The sequence below is a fragment of the Zygosaccharomyces rouxii genome, assembly GCF_000026365.1.
Source record: "Zygosaccharomyces rouxii strain CBS732 chromosome G complete sequence".
Taxonomy (NCBI): Eukaryota; Fungi; Ascomycota; class Saccharomycetes; order Saccharomycetales; family Saccharomycetaceae; genus Zygosaccharomyces; species Zygosaccharomyces rouxii.
The window spans coordinates 1,815,555-1,835,350 of NC_012996.1; the positions used below are offsets into that span (position 1 = coordinate 1,815,555).

The following is a 19,796-nucleotide window of genomic DNA, read 5'->3' on the forward strand; positions in this document are numbered from 1 at the left end:
TCGGAAAGCAGATAAAGTATGATTTGCCTCATTCACCTTGTTAATAAAAAATTCGGATTTCACAAAATAGCCTTGTTGTGACTCACAACTATTCCTTGTATCAAAAACACTTGGTAGTTAGAGGCAGCCACATCTATACACAAAGAAACGATGGTATCGGTAATTTGCTCAGTTGCAATCGGAGCTTAATCCTCGGACGACGTCCGTATCTCCGTGCAAGCGGTTTCCCACCACTCATTTACGCCAAGGCGGTGATCTTTTCCGAACGTTAAAAAAAGAAAACTTGAAAAAATTAAAGCTCATGGCGGGGGTCGAACCCACAATCTTCTGATTAGAAGTCAGACGCGTTGCCATTACGCCACACGAGCTTCTTATTTGTTGAGAAACGGAGAAATGATGTTCGGCCACCACTAGTTAGAGATGTCATGTGTTGTAATGAATCAAAGTTGATTCAAAACAATATGAATTTCCAGCTAGGATCAATAATGTTTGATGATTAATTCTTTAAAATGCTGTTGTTCTTCTATTAAACTATATTCTTGGAACCAGCTAGCACTAAGACCTCTTTGTACGTTTTGGCTTAACTTCGTATAGTCCTTCGTTATGGTATTTTGTTGACTGTTGCATAACATGGTCACATGTGATGTGCATTTCTGCCAGGGGACAAAGCGCTTTTGTGTCTTCCAGGATTAATTCGATGACGGAGATTTCGGAAAAACTATCAGATAATAATCGGGTGTGAAAAAAGGAAAAAAAACTGCCATTCCCGGGAATCGAACCTGGGTCTGCTCGGCCACAACGAGCTGTACTAACCACTATACTAGAATGGCTTGTTGAATTGATGGTAATCATGGTGTATAAAATGGCCACAATACATACTAGCAGAAGCGTGATTGTAATGAATTAGGGTACGATTGGTAGTAAATATAATAGCATGGTTTACAGATAGGATCTCTAATACATGGTTCTGGGATCCTTAATGCTTATTGAACTATATCTCAGATTTAGTCAGGACGCAGACAGTCCTTTGATCCATCGCACTTGTGATTTTAGATAGTCTGATTGTTATGAACTTACATGACGGATGACCAAAGATTATCTGATAATAACCCGTAACATACCCATAGCGGAGAACTATACAAAACCAGGCCATACCGAGATAATAAGGAGTTCATTTCTTGTAATATGCCAAAATTACATAAAGAGGTCGAAAACTCAATTAGACCTGACATAGACATCAAACAGCGCCGCTAACCTTTCCAACTGTCATCATGGTCTCTGCTTCTAAAAACCAAACTAAGGAAACAGTTGAAGAGAACGATCAAGATACTGGGTTCTGGAACTGTAATTTTCCCAGGACTGATACTCTCTTTACGGGAGATCCACAGAAGATACACATATTCCTACAAAACTTGAGAATTGCATTCCGGATCTATGATATCAGGTCTGATGATATGAAACTTAAAATACTCATGAATAGTTTGGGAGATTCAGCTGCAGAATGGCTTGAGTCACAACTGGAAAGAATCGAAGGAGATGAAGAAGCTCTGAAACTTAGTTATGAACTGCCTGAGTGTAAATTAATGGTCCTAAGGAAAGCATTCCACACTCATCAACGAGGATCCGTTCTTGAATATAATAGGGCATTTGATGAAGCATTGGAGAAGCTAAAAAATCAACAAAATGTGGAGGGGCAATGGGCTATAGAACTATATTTGGGTGGACTTAAAGAAGAAGTGGCAATAGCGGTCCATCAGAAGGAACCGAAACTCTTGGCAGAACGATGGAACTAGCAGTCGCAGAGGATTATAAGACTCCCATGGATCGGAAACGTTTTCATGATAGCGCTGAAGATAACAATAGCATTTACCAAAGATCTAGTTGCAATGATACCGGGCCTAAGAGATACGGTATACCTAAGACTAATGAGCTCTTCACGGGAGATTCCGAGAAGCTAAATAAATTTCTATCCAATCTGCGACTCTTGTTCAAAAATTAATGGTATCACCTCAGATAAGAACAAAATAAAGATTCTAAGAAATAGTTTATCCAATTCAATGATAGAGTGGTTTTATACATTTTGGGAGAACACTTTACAGGATCGCGATACTGGATCGTTACAGTACCAAGAAGTAGAGAAGGCCCTGAAGCTTAACTATGGATTACCTGAAACGAACTTCTTTGCTGTAGAAAAGCTAATACATAGCCACCAGGAGGGATCTGTTCACGATTATAACGTTGCATTTAAAGAAGCCTTAAGAAATGTACAGCTATCCGAACAAATAACGGAGAAATTATCCTTATGGTTTTATCTAATAGGACTTAAAGAAGATGTGAAGCTGGACGTTTATTGCAAACGACCCAAAAATTATTTGGAAGCAATGAGACGAGCAATCAACTGGGATTATATTTTCCTCCCAGATGGAAAACGCTCTTACGATACCGTCCAAGGTAACAACGAAAATTGCCGAAGATCAGGTTACAAGAAATTCAAGGGTTTTACGAAGAATAAGAATAAGCAATGTTTCAAATGTAATAAATTAGGTCACTTCGCAAAGGATTGCAGGTCTAAAAATGCAAACTTCACCTAAACAGAGTATCAAAAAGCTTTAGGCCGAGTTGGTGTCAACCAGCAACCACTCACAAGTCGGATATCGATTAATGAGAAATTCTGCCCGTAAAGCACCTCTTGAATGAGATTTTTGGTTACTCTTTGTAGAATTCCTCTACAACATTGCTAATAACATGGAGATACAGAACAGGCCATCGCAGATTGGTTTAGGTTATACCCGGAATCCACCCACGCCAATTGCTAAAATGGTCGCACCGAAGTAAGCGGACACGGGAACAAAAAGATAGTCTCCAAAACATCGGACGGAAAGCCAGGCCAGTCTAAGAGAGGCAGGAAATATCGTTAGCGGCAGGCGAATACGTGTTTGTAAATCAAGATGATTGCGTTGCAAGGGGACCTCATAAGAAATTAAAATATAATGGGGTCATAGATCCAGATAGACCTGAGATATAGCTCAAACGAATCATATTCTTGCATCAGTTAGCCAATTAAGTAATCTTATTACTGGGCTCTTACCGTAGCATTATACTTTTTATTTTGAATGCACCGTGCTTCATTCGTCGCCGGCGCCGTTGCTCTCTATTGGCTGTCCCAACTGTATGTACCACGAGGATTCAAAATCCTCTTCTTCAACATGTAATATACCCCACTCGTCTTAAGATTGATAGTACTAAACACCAGGATAGCCCTCCGCGTCTCGCCCTCGTCCGCGGTTCGCTCACGTCGTACCATGCCATGCCGTGCCGTCTCCAGAGCAACAACACACCAACACCCCAAGCTGCAAACTCCGATATCCTTTTATCCGAGATCGGGACCGCATCCGTGTCCGGTGCCGAAATCGACGCAGTTTTCCGTACTCGGGCCCGATTTCACAAGCTCCGTTTCGGCTCCGAACCGTTAAATGTAACGGTCATGCTCGAATTCTTTTTTTTTTTGTCGTTCTTTTGAGCCGCCCATTACAACTACTATTCTCCTTTTCCCCCATGCTCACCCCTACGAGTTTTTTTAAGCAATTCTCAACGAATGATACCCTTTACCACTACTACACTCTATTGTATTTTGGTGATCCTTCTGAGATGAGGAGAAAACGTAAATTTTAACTGGACGGAGTATAATTGGTGTAAACTAAAAAGGGAGAAGGTCGGGGAGACAGAAAATTTTTCATTTTAATATATATAAGCTTGCTCTTTCCCTCATCTCCGTTTATTGAGTTTTAACTCAATTCATTTCTTGGTATTATCTTTCTTCTTACTGCGTTACCTTTCGACCCTAAAGTATAAATCTCCATCAACCAATCAACAGCATCAGGATGTTGTCTGCACGTGCCACTTTGAGGAGATCATTGAGCCGTGGTTTAGCAACTGTCTCTGGTTTGACTAGAGACAGTAAGGTTCACCAAAACTTGTTGGAAGATCACGCTTTCATCAACTACAAGGAAAACATCAAGAACGTGGAAACTGTCAAGAACAGATTAAATAGACCATTGACCTATGCTGAAAAGATTCTTTACGGTCACTTGGACAACCCTGAAGGTCAAGACGTTGTTAGAGGTCAAACCTATTTGAAATTGAGACCAGACCGTGTTGCATGTCAAGATGCTACCGCTCAAATGGCCATTCTTCAATTCATGTCCGCTGGTTTGCCAGAGGTCGCCAAGCCAGTTACAGTTCACTGTGACCACTTGATTCAAGCTCAAATTGGTGGTGAAAAGGATTTGGCTAGAGCTAAGGAACTAAACAAGGAAGTTTACGATTTCTTGGCTTCCGCTACCTCCAAGTACAACATGGGTTTCTGGGGTCCAGGTTCTGGTATCATTCACCAAATCGTTCTAGAAAACTATGCATTCCCAGGTGCCTTGATCATCGGTACCGATTCTCACACTCCAAACGCTGGTGGTTTGGGTCAATTGGCTATTGGTGTCGGTGGTGCTGATGCCGTCGATGTTATGTCCGATTTGCCATGGGAATTGAAGGCTCCAAAGATTTTGGGTGTTAAGTTGACCGGTAGAATGAACGGCTGGGCTTCTCCAAAGGACATCATCTTGAAGCTTGCTGGTATTACTACCGTCAAGGGTGGTACCGGTAAGATTGTTGAGTACTTCGGTGACGGTGTTGACACCTTCTCCGCTACTGGTATGGGTACCATCTGTAATATGGGTGCTGAAATCGGTGCTACTACTTCTGTCTTCCCATTCAACAAGTCTATGATTGACTACTTGGATGCTACCAGAAGAGGTAAGATTGCTGAATTCGCCAAATTGTACAAGAACGATTTGTTGTCCGCCGATGAAGGTGCTGAGTACGACGAATTGATCGAAATCAACTTGTCCGAATTGGAACCTTACGTCAACGGTCCATTCACCCCAGATTTGGCTACTCCAATCTCTAAGATGAAGGAGGTTGCCGTTCAAAACAACTGGCCTCTTGATGTCAGAGTTGGTCTAATCGGTTCTTGTACTAACTCTTCCTACGAAGATATGACTAGAGCTGCTTCTATCATCAAGGATGCTGCTTCTCACGGTCTAAAGGCTAAGTCCATGTTCACCGTGACCCCAGGTTCCGAACAAGTTAGAGCTACCATTGCTCGTGATGGTCAATTAGACACTTTCACCGATTTCGGTGGTATCGTCTTGGCCAACGCCTGTGGTCCATGTATTGGTCAATGGGATCGTCAAGACATCAAGAAGGGTGAAAAGAACTCTATTGTTTCTTCTTTCAACAGAAACTTCACCTCCAGAAACGATGGTAACCCAGAAACTCACTCCTTTGTCGCATCTCCAGATTTGGTTGTCGCCTTCGCCATCGCTGGTGATTTGAGATTTAACCCAATGACCGATAAGTTGAAGGACAAGGATGGTAACGAATTCTTGTTGCAACCACCTCAAGGTGTTGGTTTGCCACCAAAGGGTTACGACCAAGGTAAAGACACTTACCAAGCCCCACCAAAGGACCGTTCTCAAGTTTCAGTTAAGGTTTCTCCAACCTCTGACCGTTTGCAATTGCTAGATGCATTCGACGCTTGGGATGGTAAGGATGCCACCAACATGCCAATCTTGATCAAGGCCTTCGGTAAGACCACCACTGACCACATTTCTATGGCCGGTCCATGGTTGAAATACAGAGGTCACTTGCAGAACATTTCTAACAACTATATGATTGGTGCTATCAACGCTGAGAACAAGAAGGCCAACAGTGTGAGAAACGTCTACACTGGTGAATACAAGGGTGTTCCTGACACCGCTAGAGACTACAGAGACCAAGGTATCAAATGGGTTGTCATCGGTGATGAAAACTTTGGTGAAGGTTCTTCTCGTGAACACGCTGCCTTGGAACCAAGATACTTGGGTGGTTTCGCCATCATCACTAAATCTTTTGCCCGTATTCACGAAACTAACTTGAAGAAACAGGGTCTATTGCCATTGTACTTCAAGAACCCAGCTGACTACGACAAGATCAACCCAACCGACAAGGTTGATGTCCTTGGCTTAACCGAATTTGCTCCTGGCAAGGACTTGACCTTGAGAGTTCACCCAGAAAACGGTGAAGCTTGGGACTGTCCATTGACTCACACTTTCAACGAGGAACAAATTGAATGGTTCAGATCTGGTTCTGCTTTGAACAAGATCAAGAACGACAAGATCAGATAAATGGAGTGATGAAATCATATGAAAAATGCACAACAAATATTCTTTTACGTTCAATTAACCGAAGACGAAAGCGGGATGAAGTGTCAATGTCACTGTAATTAATTTATTAATGTTACCTCCTCATCATTAAGCAGCGAGAATTGCATCACTGCTACCATTGATATTATTTATATTTATTTATTTATTGTTATCATTACAATTCATTATTATCATTATCGTTATTACATTATCGTACTCTTTTACAGCATCATCATCTTGGTAGTGAAGCACCATCATAACATTACCTTATCAGTGTCATTGATCCTCTTTTTTTTTTTTTTCTGGGAGGGGGTGCATATATACATATGCGGCACTGAATTGTTAAATATGCACGTATATATATATATATATATATATAACTTGGTTATTAGAACGAACAGCTCTCGGTACAAAGTTCGATCCGGTTGCTCATATTACAAATTTTCCAAATTGTACTAATTTTCGTCTTGGCAACACTTCGAACGTTGTACATGAAAACGGAGTTAGGGCTTTACTTCAAAAAAAACTTGACTAGGCCCCTGAACATATAAAAGAATAGAGGGAAAGTGTCATACAGGCTATTCAAACATAATTCACATCGTTATCGATCTCCTCTAATAGTCAAATAGGACTAGACTGGATGGAAAAAGAAGACACCTAAAAAAAGCTGTGAGTTACAACACGCTTATCAGTTATCAACTTCGCTACATATTACTACATCCATCGTTTGTCCTTTTTTCATCGACTTTTCCATATTCTTTCAGAAGGTTGCAAAAACTGATTAGAAGGGCGATTGCAACAAGTAGTTAAAAGGGCGGTTGTAACAAGTAGTTAACTTTTTACTTCCCTCTTAAAAAGTAAGAGAAGCATCAGTATGAATCCATTTCAAATGGAATCGCCAACGCTTGCGTCTCAGATTGTCATGAATTCTACAAAGGCGGCTACCTGTAAGTATGGTTATAGGCCTTACATCGATAATGAGACCAATGCGTTAAATCCGTGTTTTTTGGCACTCGTCATCGTCATGTTAAACCTTCATTTAATCCCCCTTGGATTATTTCAGTTATGGAAATTGTCAAAAACTGACAAAGTTCCACCCAATTTCAAATATCAATCTTGGAGGTCAGTTCCTTCACAATTTTTGGTACATTTGAGTAATGTGGGTTTACAAGTGGTCTTAACTGTGATCCAATTATCGATTGTTTATTCTGCCAGTGCTCAATACACATCTGTTTTGAAATACGCCCTTTGGTTAAATTTCGGATACCTGGTTTTCGTCTCTTTGCCAACCCAATATTTGCAATTTTGTAAAAGTTATTGTGCCGTCAGCAATCAACTTCTCTATTTTGCCTTCCAATGTATCATTTTAGCCTTCCAAGTTTGTCAAAGAGCAGGACATCTTTCTAATGAAAATTACAACCTAGTCCGTGGTCGTGGTGGTACAATTTCAGAGTTGGCACTTTTAATCAATGGTCTAGCTATCTTGGTTTATGATTCGTGCTTCTACGAACCCGCTAAGGAATTGCAAGATTACTATGAAGAGGAGAAATTGTACCCAACTCCAAACTTTTTTTCGAAATTAACTTACACATGGATGAATCCTCTAATTTCTGAAACTTACCAACACGGTAAACTAAGAGATGTGAACAATTTACCCATCCCGCCAATTAATTTGAATGTGGAGGACTTAGCTGAAAGATTAAGATCTAATTGGGAAAAGGAGACGTGGTCCGGTAGAAATTCTCTATTTAGAGCATTAATCAAGGTTTTTGGTAAACCGTTGATCACTGGTATCGTTTTAGAAACTATTAGAGAGGTACTAGATGCCATTAAACCACAGTTCCTCATGCTGTTCATCATGTGTTTCAATTTCGATGCTAATTCACCCTACCCTCCATTGCATGGTGTCTTTATTGCCGTATCCCTTTTCGTTCTAACGGTGCTTTCCACCTTCTTGCAAAATCAATACTTCATCTACATGTTTGAAGCTGGTTTGGGTATGAAAGGTGCATTAATCTCGCTGATTTACCAGAAATCCTTGCGTATTACATTGGCGGCTCGTGACAAAAATTCTACTGGTGACATCTTGAATTTGGCCTCGGTCGATACTCCACGGATTCAAATGTTCTTCGAAGATTGCCAAGTGATGTTTAGTGCACCTCTAACCATTATTGTTGTATTGTCATCCCTTTACTTTCTGTTGGGTGCTGCTGCCGTCGCTGGATTGGTGACTCTAACTATCATGCTTCCTATTAATTCGTACCTCTCTAGAAGAGTGGAATCTTTGTACAAAGTTCAAATGAAATATAAGGACGCTAGAATTAGAGCTACTACCGAAATATTAAACTCTATGAAATCCATCAAGTTGTACGCTTGGGAAAAACCCATGTTACAAAGATTGAATCATGTTAGAAATGATTTAGAGATTAAAAATTTCGCCAAAATGGGTGTTGTGGAAACTTTGATTACATTTGCGTGGAACTGTGTCCCTCTAATGGTCAGTTGTTCAACATTCCTGTTGTTTTCTCTAATCAGTTCATCACCTTTATCACCAGAAATCGTTTTCCCGGCCCTTTCTTTATTCGAGATTTTGAATGATGCTATTTATTCAGTGCCCAATGCCATCACCGATATCATTGAAACTAAAGTATCGATGGGCAGAGTTAGAACATTTTTACAAACTGAGAATTTGGACGATTCATTCATTCATGAATTGAAGGATGAGGTTGATGGACCCAAGCCAACAATTGAAGTGAATAACGCTACTTTCCTATGGCAATCTGAAAAAACCTTGAAGAGTAACGATGAGGAAGCTAATGTGGGGAGCTCTCAAGTGGCATTAGAAAATATCGATCACTTCGAAGCTAAGAAGGGAGCGCTTACATGTGTTGTCGGTAGAGTAGGATCCGGTAAGTCAACTCTTTTGAGAGCGATCTTAGGTCAGCTCCCATGTAGAAGTGGACCCAAGGAATTTATTTCTCCTGAAATTTTGGTGAGAGCTAGATCAGTGGCCTACTGTCCTCAAGCACCATGGGTTATGAACGCTAGTATCAAAGATAACATTTTATTCGGACACAGATATGATGAGACCTACTACAATTTGACAATCAAGGCATGTCAGTTGATCCCTGATTTGAAAATATTATCCGAAGGTGATGAAACTCTGGTCGGTGAAAAAGGTATTTCTTTGTCGGGTGGTCAAAAGGCGCGCTTGTCTCTTGCTAGGGCTGTTTATTCCAGGGCTGATTTATATCTGATGGACGATATTCTGTCGGCGGTAGATGCTGAGGTCAGTAAAAACATTATTGATAAGGTTTTGGGTGAGGAAAATGGTTTGTTGAAGCATAAGACAATTATTTTGACAACCAATGCAGTTTCTGTGCTCAAACATTCTAACATGATTTACGCTCTTCAGGGTGGCCGTATTGTTGAAGAAGGTACTTATGAACAGGCTGTCTCAAGAGGAGATGATTCTGTCCTTCAAAAATTGATCAAGGAATTTGATACTTTTGCAGAGAACCCAAGCGATAAGAAGAAAGATGAGGAAAATGATTCGCATAGTATCAGCGAAGATTTTGAAGAACCTTCCAAAATACAAGCGTCTCAAAGTTCTGCAGATTCTATTGTATCTCTTCAAGCGGCTGGAACAGTTGACGCAGATGAGTTGCTGGACATTAATTCAAGAAGAGCTTCCATTGCAACATTTAGAGCTAAACCAAGCATGGAAATCAATGAATTACAAAAACCTAAGGAGAAAAACGAAGAAAAATCAGAGCAAGGACGTGTTAAAAAAGAGGTATATCTTTTCTATATTAAAGCCTGTGGTTTGTTCGGTGTGATTTTGTTCTTCCTTATCATGTTACTTGGTAGAGTATTTGAAGTATCAGAAAATTTCTGGTTAAAGTATTGGTCGGAATCGAATCAAAAGAATGGCAGCAATAAGGATCTATGGAAATTTGTTGGTATCTACGCGTTGCTTGGTATCTCCTCGGCGGCTTTCGACAATATAAGAGCTGTCATCATTCTGTTGTACTCTTCTATCAGAGGATCCAAAGTCTTACATAATAAGATGGCAGTATCCGTGTTGAAGAGTCCTATGGGATTTTTTGAAAGTACACCTATCGGCAGAATCATTAATAGATTCTCTTCTGATATGAGTACTGTAGACCGTAATTTAAAATACAATTTTGCATTCTTCTTCAAGTGTGTCTTAGATTATTTTGTTACGATTCTTTTGATTGGATACAATATGCCATGGTTCTTGGTTTTCAACGCTGGTTTGTTAGTGGTTTATGTCTACTACCAGGTATTTTATGTGACTTTGAGCAGAGAATTAAAGAGGTTGTCCAGTACTGCTTTCTCCCCAATTATGTCATTGTTCAGTGAAACCCTTGGTGGACATATGGTTATCACCGCTTTCAGACATTCCGAAAGATTTCACTTTTTAAATTTCAACAAGACTCAATTTCAAATTGATGCTCAATTCAATTTGAGATCTACCAATAGATGGTTATCTATTCGTTTACAGATCATTGGTGGTGCAATGGTACTAATTACTGCATTGTTAACACTTGCTACTATCGGTACGAAAAAGCAGATGACCGCTGGTCTGGTCGGATTGTTGATGAGTTATGTTCTACAGGTTACCAATTCTTTGATGTGGATCGTGAGAATGACTACCATGATTGAAACCAATATTATCTCTGTTGAAAGAATATATGAATATTGTCAATTACCATCTGAAGCACCAGCCATTATTGAATCATCCAGACCTGAAAAATCGTGGCCATCTATGGGTGAGATCATCTTCAAGGATTATTCTACCAAGTATAGACCTGAATTGGATCCTGTTTTGAAAAAGATTAATTTGAGCATCAAACCTAGGGAAAAAATTGGTGTTGTTGGTAGAACCGGTGCTGGTAAATCTTCACTTTCGTTAGCACTATTCAGATTGTTAGAAAGCACTGGAGGCTCTATTGAAATTGATGGTGTTGATATTTCGAAGATTGGTCTTTATGACTTAAGAAGCCATCTTTCAATTATTCCACAAGATGCCCAAGCATTTGAAGGTACCGTTCGTAGTAATTTGGATCCTTTCAATCAATATTCTGTGCAGGAGATTTGGAAAGCCGTTGAATTGGCACATTTGAAACCACATATTATCAAGATGATGACGGACGAAGACCCAGATAAATCATCACCTGAAGATGAAATTTCGGCGCTTGATGTTAAGATAAGCGAAAATGGTAACAATATGTCGATGGGTCAAAGACAATTGTTATGTCTGTCAAGAGCTTTACTAAGTAAGTCTAAGGTTTTAGTTCTTGATGAAGCAACGGCCGCTGTTGATATGGAAACTGACCAAATCATTCAAGAAACCATTAGAAATGAATTTCAAGATAAGACGATTTTAACAATTGCACACAGAATCGATACCGTTCTCGATAGTGATAAAATTTTGGTCCTTGATAAAGGTGAAGTTAAAGAGTTTGAATCTCCTGACACCCTTCTCAAAGATGAAAAGTCTCTGTTTTACGGTCTCTGTCAAAAGGGCGGTTATTTAGACAAAAAGAATAACAGCAAATGAACAAAAATTAACTAATAGTAGAACAAAAAAGATTAAGTATACGTTTTACTTTGCATATGTGTATATTTACATTCTAGTATCAAAGTTTATCTATCGTTGCATGGCAGGAACCAATATTAGTCATGAACTGCTTTTTCCCTCAACACCCTTCATGGTTTTTTGTCACCGTAAACCTTCTTGAAAGATTGTTCAAAGTCTGCAATAATATCGTCGATGAATTCTGTACCAACAGAGACACGGATCAAATCCTTGGAGACACCTGCAGCCAATTTTTCTTCATGGTTTAATTGCAAGTGAGTAGTGAAATAAGGTGCAATAACCAAAGTCTTACAATCACCGACGTTTGCAAGGTTAGAAGCCAGCTCCAAGTTGTCGCTGATTTGAGCACCAGCAGCTTTGAATGGATTTTCCTTTTCCTCTGGGTTATCAGGTAAATCCTTTGCACCGAAGGATAGGACACCACCGAAACCATTTGTCAAGTATTTCTTTGCATTAGCATGATGAGAGTGGTTTGGTAGACCTGGGTAAGAAACCCATGAGACGTAAGGAGACTTCTCTAACCATTGAGCCAATTTTAGTGCGTTAGAAGCATGTCTTTCTGCTCTTAAGGATAAAGTTTCTAAACCTTGTAGGAGTAGGAAAGCTGCAAATGGACTTAGTGAAGGACCCAAATCTCTTAGCAATTCAGCTCTAACATGACCAATGAATGCTTGGTTACCCAATGCTTCGTTAAAAACTAAACCATGGTAACCTTCAGAAGGTTCAGAAAATTGTGGGAATTTCTTTGGGTATTCCTTCCATGGGAAGTTACCGGAGTCAACGATAACACCACCAATTGTAGTACCGTGGCCACCAATCCATTTGGTTGCGGAGTGAACAACGACATCAGCACCGTGTTTAATTGGTTGACAGTAGTAACCACCGGCACCGAAAGTGTTATCAACCACAACTGGGACACCATGTTTATGAGCAATGGCAACGATCTTCTCAAAATCAGGAACATTGTATTTTGGGTTACCGATGGTCTCTAGATAAACGGCCTTTGTTCTTTCATCAATTTGTGCTTCTAAACCACTTGGATCATCACCTTCAATGAATCTACTTTCGATACCAAATCTCTTGAAAGCGATTTTGAATTGGTTGTAAGTACCACCGTAAAGGTATGATGTAGAGACGATGTTATCACCAGCATGAGCTAAACCGGTAATTGCTAGAGTTTGAGCTGCCAAACCGGATGAAACCGCCAACGCACCAACACCACCTTCAAGAGCTGCAATTCTTCTTTCGAAAACGTCTGCAGTTGGGTTCATAATACGGGAATAGATATAACCAGGAGTTTCTAAACCAAATAGTTGGGAACCATGTTTAGAATCATCAAAAACGTATGATGTGGTAGAATAGATGGGGACAGCTCTTGGTCTGTTAGAGTGTTCGCTTGGGTCTTCTTGACCAGCGTGCAATTGAATAGTATCGAAATGAGAAGGCATTGTGTATCGAGGATTATAGCACTCTAGAGGAATCTTATTCTCGAGAATGTTTAGGACTAAACGAACTAAAACACAATTGAACCGATTTTATCCACCTTTTTATATAGAATTTCAAGCAAGAAGGTACGATGTGTCTACTTACCCTTTTGAGTTCCTGATAATATCCTACTAAGTGAGCATGGCAAAGGAATCACCATCGTAGAGCTAAAGCATTGACTATCAATTGACAATGCGTAGCCACCACAGTTGAAGTGAAAAGTCAGATGGTCTTTGAATATATGTGATATTTTATCAGTGATACTTCACGTGCGTGACTACTGTGGCGTTCTTTTGGTAAGTGTGTTGAAAATGAAAAAATAAAAAATGAGAGCTATGGGATTCGAACCCATGCATCCGTAGATATCAGAGATTTCGGTCTTTAGGTAGTAAACCTAAATCTGACGCCTTAAACCACTCGGCCAAACTCTCATAGAAACTGTTGTGATAGAAAAGATTCAGAAGGGGGCACATAATTGTAAGATGTTCATGCGTTGTAGAAGCCATCTCTGCTAGCCAATGGCGTCCTTCTTAGTTAGCGGTTATATATGGGTGCAGGGCGATATTCACAATCCGTATTTCATTTTAGTTCGGAATGGCTGTATGGTGTAGTGTATTATGGTACATTTATGGTTATGTTTGTCTTGTAGGTTGAGTAAGTGTGACTAGATGTATCTTTTCAAGAGCGAAACGTTAAACATGAAAACGAGGTCCCTATGTAAACAGCGGTTCTCGGGCTAACGTAGATATAAGTCACAGAGAACATTTTAATTGAGACTGCTGATGCTACAGCATTGGTCAGTCTACGTTTTAATAATTATTTGGAAATATGAATCTTTAAAAAAAAATAATGAGAGCTAAGGGATTCGAACCCTTGCATCCGTAGATATCAGAGAACTCCGGTTTCTAGGTAGTAAACCTAAATCTGACGCCTTAACCACTCGGCCAAACTCTCTGTTTAAAGTCCGATTTCAATAGATTTGTATAAGCGTACCAATCAAAACTGCAAGGTCAAATGAAAAGACACATACCGATCTACTTGGGACAAAGTAATTTAGTAAAATAGTCCATTACATCTACTAATATTAAATAAACTATGTAGAAATTCTTGAATTAGCCCAAATTTCCTCTAAACCCTTCTTAAAAATATCAACATTGTAATCAGCAACAGTCAAACAACTCTCCATATCAGATCCGTTAGGTCTAATCACAGCAACTAAAGCTAATCCACGAATCATCTGTCTTAAATAAAGTATCACACCATTACCCAATTGTGACACATTTTTCAGTTCACGAGGACGTGCTTGAATGGCTTTACCGTTCCTATCCACTTGCTGTGAACTTTTGTACAAATCAAAAAGATCAATGGTAACGTCAACAAACTCTGCACAAACTTCATACATTTGAATATCCACGGGACTAGAATCTGTGGAAACATAAATTTTGGAATTGATATCAAATAGAAACGCCTTTTCAATCTTGGAATGCTGAATCAAGTTATCTAACATATTCTCCAAAAATGATAACTCTGGTATTAATTTTTGAACAATTCTAGAGAATGCCTCGTAAATGGAGTGGTCGAAAATGGATGTCAGATAAAATGATACTTGTACACCATCTAATCCTAATTCAAGTAACTCTTCACCTGTGCGTTGCATTATATCACGTTGTGCATCAATTTTGAAATCTTCACTCAACCCATCGACTTTATGGATCAAGACTTCAATGTTTATGGTAGGGTTAACTTTGTACGCATATTCTATAATCATCGCTAGATTGGTGATTGCATTCATATATTCATCTTGAGAATCAATAACGTAAACTAATCCACCAACACTTTTGAAAAGTCTCTCAGAATCATAGCTTGGTTCAAAATAATTCAATTGACCTGGTAACTCCATGACTGCTAAATCAATCAGCGTAGAAAAATGTTCCATGGTGGGGTTCGATGTTGACTCCAAGTAAAGTGTGTCTAAGGGTTGCATATTATGGAAAAGAACTTTACAAATGGAAGATTTACCACCTCTTCTCAATCCAAGCAAAAGGATCATTGCCTTGGATTCATCCTTATCAGTAGTGTTACCATTCATCTTGTCATTAATCCTCTTGGGAATTCCTCTTGGTGCTTTTTCTGTGGCAGTGAAGGGAAGGTTGTAGCCCTTTAACAAGAACTTTTTTCAATCGATTTCTAATGTGCTTAGACAAAAGTTGAAGTATAAAAGGTTTCTCAAGGCAATTGAAGTGGTAGAAACCTGCTAAAGAATCACTTCAAGATGGTTCGCCAAAATCCGTTTGATCAGAAGAAAGCATCCATACTCACTGGTATTGACTCTGAGAAGCCAGACTTATCACCAAAAGGAGACATCGATGTACTTTGCATACCGATAATAGACCTCATTAATTCTCACCAAGACATGGTGACGACTTCATCATGCTCAGGAAGAGTAAGCGTGTTTGTAGAGGGAACTAAATTTCATAAAGGTAAAATTAAGACTGGTGGTAAAGGTGAAGGTGGTAGATGGTTATTTGTTACACATAATTACCAAGATGTGCCCAATTGGATGGATAAGATTGATCTAAATAATACTAAGGTGATGGAAGCCGCCACTGGTTCTTTGAATGAGGATACGAGGCTCGTTTTGTACAAATTCGAACCATTTATACTTCATGTCAAATGCAGAGATTTCAATACTGCGTCCAAATTGTACAACACCGCCATGGCATGTGGGTTTAGAGAAAGCGGTATAGGATCAAACAATTTAGTTGCACTTAGAATTAATATTAAGCTAGACACACCGATAGGATACTACGATCAAGAGACCGATGCGATTAAGTTGTATGTGTCTAAACAATACGTCAAAATACTAGATGATTTGAGCTTATCCAAATTTCAAGATAATACACGGAAGATGGAGGCCTTACACGATAGGATAAAAAATGAACTGTTCTAATATTATTATACAACGCAAGTACTACATAAAAACCAGCTGTGAAGTTATCGTAATAAGGACATGTAGATAAATAACAATGTACAGATATATTTTGGAAGAAAACAAATAGTAACACTCATAAAAATATGAGTCTATTAGTAACACATTAGAGAGTGAGAATTAAAAGTCAAATGCAAACTTTCATGCTTATTCTTCGTCCTCATTGGAATCCATCAGGGCACTGAACATGTTAGTTGCGGATTTTTCAGGTTTGCGTGGTTCTTCCTTTTGAGAGGATTTTTGTGGATGTCTCAAAGATGCGGATCTAGTAGAAATGAAACTATCCTTTGACATAGATGGATTCTCCCTTCTTGAGGAAGATCTACCACCCATAGAGTTGTTCACACGTCTAGAATTAGATCTTGAGTTGTTATTCTTCATTAGACGTTCCTTCTCTTCTTCGTGGATCTGTTGAATAGTCTTTGGACCATCCTGCTTCTTGTTGCTGTCCCAATTCTTATCTTCTCTCAATTCTCTGATATCAATCAATTTGAACTTCATTCTACTAGAAATCTTAGACTCATCAATGATATCTTGCAAGGTAGCAAACAAGCTATCCAGTAGAGCAGAACCTTCCAATGTAGCTTGACCAGCACTGAAACTGTCAGTTTCGAATTGTTCACCCACAGTGTTCAACAATTCTACCACAGATTCTAAAGTTTCCTCACTTGGTGCATTGTTTAGATCCTTCATTAGTCTACGGAAACATTCAAACATCATCTTACCTGTCAATAAGTTCAAACGGTACAAGAAACCAATGAAACGCACCAAACCAAGACCTCTTCTCTTGGCAGCGGCCAATTTGTAATATTCGTCAGACATCATTTCAGGTTCTAAAGGTGAACCGTCTTCCTTCGTAGGTAATTTATCAGTCCAACCTTTCTCGAATTCTTCATGACATCTTGCAACCAAATAGTGTAAGACCAATTTTGGACCTGTCTTACCTTCATTAGTTTCATCTGCAATCTCTGGATTCAATTCCTTAACAACCTTACCACACAATTGTGCATACATAGATGACCAGTGAGGTTCATCACATGCCTTATGGAAAACCTGTTCAATGACAACCTTCAGAGTTTCACCTTGCTTTTCCCACTTAGATTGATCGGCAATTTGTAAAATTTGAGATGAAATTTGGTCAAACATTTCTAATGTCAATTTGTTCAATAATGACTTCATCTTTCTTTCAGCATCTTCCTTTTCAAGTAGTTCAGTAACTCCATCAGGTGCCAATTTCTTTTCAGCGGCTTTCTTCAATTTAGACTTTGGAACCCATCTATTAGCACTAGGAATCAATGGTTTAACTTCTTCCTTTGCTTTCTCATCTTCCTTTCTTTGTTCCTCGGCTTCCCTTTCAGAAGTCCTTTCTCTGTCTCTTCTAGAAGTGTAAGGTCTGTTAGACTTTCTGTCATCCATCATTCTCTTAGACTTCTTCTTAGATGAACTTCTGGAGTTAGATCTGCCTTCCATGTTTCTCAAAGAAGCACTCTTTCTGAAATCACCACCACGACCACCGGGTCCACCTCCGAAGCCACCAGCATCTCTTGGTTTACCCAATTTCATCATGGCAGGTGTTATGACAATCTTAGAAATTGATTGTTGCACCCATTCTTCATCAGGCTTAGCTCTGACCTTATCCTTAAATTGGAGTAGGAAAGTAGGGCCATAGGTGTATTTTCTCTTGATACTCTTGTATTTAGGATCTGGACGCTCCACATTTTCAGGATATTCAAAAGAGTAAACGTCCTCGATAGGATCGGCAGTTTTTAGCCTTTCCAATAACTGTGACATGGTACCCACAGTAGAATCGTCAGCACCACTCTCTTCATTTTCAGCAGCATCAGGAGCAGCCGTACCAGCAGTAGATGGTGTGGCCTCTTCTGCAGCAGCGCTACCGGCTGGCGCTGAGTTAACATCTTCACCAGCAAGGTTTTCAGATGATGGCTCTGGGGCAGCACCAGCTGGAGGATTAACGGACGGCTGTGTAGTTTCTTGCTCTTCAGGTGCTGGTGCCTCTTGAGTCTGCTCTTCCTGAGTTTCCTCAGCTTTTTGTTGTGGTTGTTCTTCAGTCTTTTGCACTTGTTCAGCTGGTTGTTCCACTGGTTGTTCCGGTTTCTCACTCTCAGCTTTAGCAGCGGCCTCCTGTGCCTTTTGTTGTTTTATCACAGCAAGTTTTGCAGCATATGTACCACTTTTAGGTTGTTGAGCTGGTACTTCTTGTTGTTGCTGTTGTTCTTGTTCACTGGAGCTAGGAACAGTGGCTGCAGCAGCATCGGATCCATTATCAGTGGACGAAGCAGGAGTAACAGGAGATGAAGGTGCAGGTGCAGGTACAGGTGCAGCAGAGGAAGCGGAAGTCGCGGTATCTTTAGGTGGTTCCTCTGCCTCCTTAGAAGTTTCCTTTGCGGGCTTGTCCTCAGAAGACACTTGAGGAGCAGGAGCAGGAGCAGGAGCGGGTGCGGGAGCAGGCTGTTTAGCCCTATTCTCTTCTTCTTGTTTCTTCAAAGCTTCTTCTTGTTTCTTCAAAGCCTCTTCCTGCTTCTTCCTCTCCATAGCTTGTTTACGAAGTTTAATCTGTTCTAAAAATTCTCTTTTAGTCTTCTCTGCGTCTTCTTTACTAGCATCTTTCTCTTGGGATGGATTTTCATCTTTCTTCCCAGCCGGTTGTGGCGTGCTATCTGATGAATTAGATGGCTCTCCCTTATTATTACTGGCATCATTATCATTATCATTACTATTACTGGCAGCAGTGTTGTTACTACTATTGTTTGGTGGTGTTGTAATACCTGATTGTTGATTGTGAAGGGCACTCAAATCCAAATGTTGACCAGTCTTAGTTGTAATTTCTATCTTCTTAGGTTGAGGTGTAGAAGCACCAGAGACTGAAGAAGTGGGTGAACTTGAAGAAGATACATCTGTTGAAGGGCCACCAGGAGCTGGACTAGAACCAGCAGCAGCGGCAGCGGCAGCATCAGCTGTAGGTACTAATTGTGGTGGAACGTAATAGATTGGAGGACTGTTGTAATAACCTGGCCATTGCATATTCATTGCTGTAGCGGCAGCAGAAGGATTCATGGAACCTCTGTGAGATTTATAACCACCGTTATAGTTTCTATTGCCATTTCCTACACCATTATTGTATCTGTTGTATTGACCTGAATTGTTGGAATAAGAATTATATTTACTGGATCCATATCTTCCACCTCTTTGCTGGCCTTGTCTATTATTGTTGTGATGTCCATTTCTACCACCTCGTTGTGAATAGTTATTATTCCCACCATGGTAATGATATGGATGTGATTGGTGATGTTGCTGCTGATGTTGTGGTGGCGGAGTCTGTTCAAAGCCAGTTCCAGATTGCTGCTGTTGCTGCTGTTGATCAGGAACCGATGCTTGAGAAGACTGCGATTTCAATTCATCAGACATGATTGATGGTCTTCTATCAATTCAAAATGCAAAA

The 19,796-nt window shown here is 39.9% G+C and overlaps 8 protein-coding genes and 4 non-coding genes across 12 annotated transcripts; 5 read left to right on the forward strand and 7 right to left on the reverse strand.

The window, feature by feature from the left end:
• Nucleotides 1-296: 296 nt before the first annotated feature.
• Nucleotides 297-368, reverse strand: ZYRO0G22066r. The gene has a single exon. It is a non-coding gene; the product is annotated as a tRNA-Arg (tRNA).
• A 390-nt stretch (nt 369-758) lies between these two features.
• On the reverse strand, nt 759-830 carry ZYRO0G22088r. Its single transcript has one exon. It is a non-coding gene; the product is annotated as a tRNA-His (tRNA).
• A 441-nt stretch (nt 831-1,271) lies between these two features.
• Nucleotides 1,272-1,793, forward strand: ZYRO0G22110g (uncharacterized protein; the record flags this gene model as incomplete). The annotated part of the gene is made up of 1 exon (XM_002498893.1): nt 1,272-1,793. One exon carries the CDS (start codon nt 1,272-1,274, stop codon nt 1,791-1,793), a length of 522 nt encoding a protein of 173 aa, XP_002498938.1.
• Nucleotides 1,794-2,057: 264 nt separating this feature from the next.
• Nucleotides 2,058-2,591, forward strand: ZYRO0G22132g (C2HC-type zinc finger protein; the record flags this gene model as incomplete). Its single annotated transcript, XM_002498894.1, has 1 exon — nt 2,058-2,591. One exon carries the CDS (start codon nt 2,058-2,060, stop codon nt 2,589-2,591), a length of 534 nt encoding a protein of 177 aa, XP_002498939.1.
• Nucleotides 2,592-3,881: 1,290 nt separating this feature from the next.
• Nucleotides 3,882-6,218, forward strand: ACO1 (aconitate hydratase ACO1; the record flags this gene model as incomplete). The annotated part of the gene is made up of 1 exon (XM_002498895.1): nt 3,882-6,218. One exon carries the CDS (start codon nt 3,882-3,884, stop codon nt 6,216-6,218), a length of 2,337 nt encoding a protein of 778 aa, XP_002498940.1.
• Nucleotides 6,219-7,110: 892 nt separating this feature from the next.
• BPT1 (ATP-binding cassette bilirubin transporter BPT1) lies at nt 7,111-11,823 on the forward strand (the record flags this gene model as incomplete). Its single annotated transcript, XM_002498896.1, has 1 exon — nt 7,111-11,823. The coding sequence occupies one exon, from the start codon at nt 7,111-7,113 to the stop codon at nt 11,821-11,823; it is 4,713 nt and encodes a 1,570-aa protein (XP_002498941.1).
• Nucleotides 11,824-11,972: 149 nt separating this feature from the next.
• Nucleotides 11,973-13,310, reverse strand: MET17 (bifunctional cysteine synthase/O-acetylhomoserine aminocarboxypropyltransferase MET17; the record flags this gene model as incomplete). The annotated part of the gene is made up of 1 exon (XM_002498897.1): nt 11,973-13,310. One exon carries the CDS (start codon nt 13,308-13,310, stop codon nt 11,973-11,975), a length of 1,338 nt encoding a protein of 445 aa, XP_002498942.1.
• A 364-nt stretch (nt 13,311-13,674) lies between these two features.
• On the reverse strand, nt 13,675-13,778 carry ZYRO0G22220r. Its single transcript has 2 exons — nt 13,741-13,778; nt 13,675-13,718 (listed from the first exon to the last, which is right to left on the reverse strand). It is a non-coding gene; the product is annotated as a tRNA-Leu (tRNA).
• A 419-nt stretch (nt 13,779-14,197) lies between these two features.
• ZYRO0G22242r lies at nt 14,198-14,301 on the reverse strand. Its single transcript has 2 exons — nt 14,265-14,301; nt 14,198-14,241 (listed from the first exon to the last, which is right to left on the reverse strand). It is a non-coding gene; the product is annotated as a tRNA-Leu (tRNA).
• Nucleotides 14,302-14,440: 139 nt separating this feature from the next.
• On the reverse strand, nt 14,441-15,436 carry GTR2 (Gtr2p; the record flags this gene model as incomplete). The annotated part of the gene is made up of 1 exon (XM_002498898.1): nt 14,441-15,436. The coding sequence occupies one exon, from the start codon at nt 15,434-15,436 to the stop codon at nt 14,441-14,443; it is 996 nt and encodes a 331-aa protein (XP_002498943.1).
• A 183-nt stretch (nt 15,437-15,619) lies between these two features.
• TYW3 (tRNA methyltransferase TYW3) lies at nt 15,620-16,297 on the forward strand (the record flags this gene model as incomplete). The annotated part of the gene is made up of 1 exon (XM_002498899.1): nt 15,620-16,297. The coding sequence occupies one exon, from the start codon at nt 15,620-15,622 to the stop codon at nt 16,295-16,297; it is 678 nt and encodes a 225-aa protein (XP_002498944.1).
• A 186-nt stretch (nt 16,298-16,483) lies between these two features.
• ZYRO0G22308g (uncharacterized protein) lies at nt 16,484-19,762 on the reverse strand (the record flags this gene model as incomplete). Its single annotated transcript, XM_002498900.1, has 1 exon — nt 16,484-19,762. One exon carries the CDS (start codon nt 19,760-19,762, stop codon nt 16,484-16,486), a length of 3,279 nt encoding a protein of 1,092 aa, XP_002498945.1.
• Between the last annotated feature and the right edge of the window lie 34 nt (nt 19,763-19,796).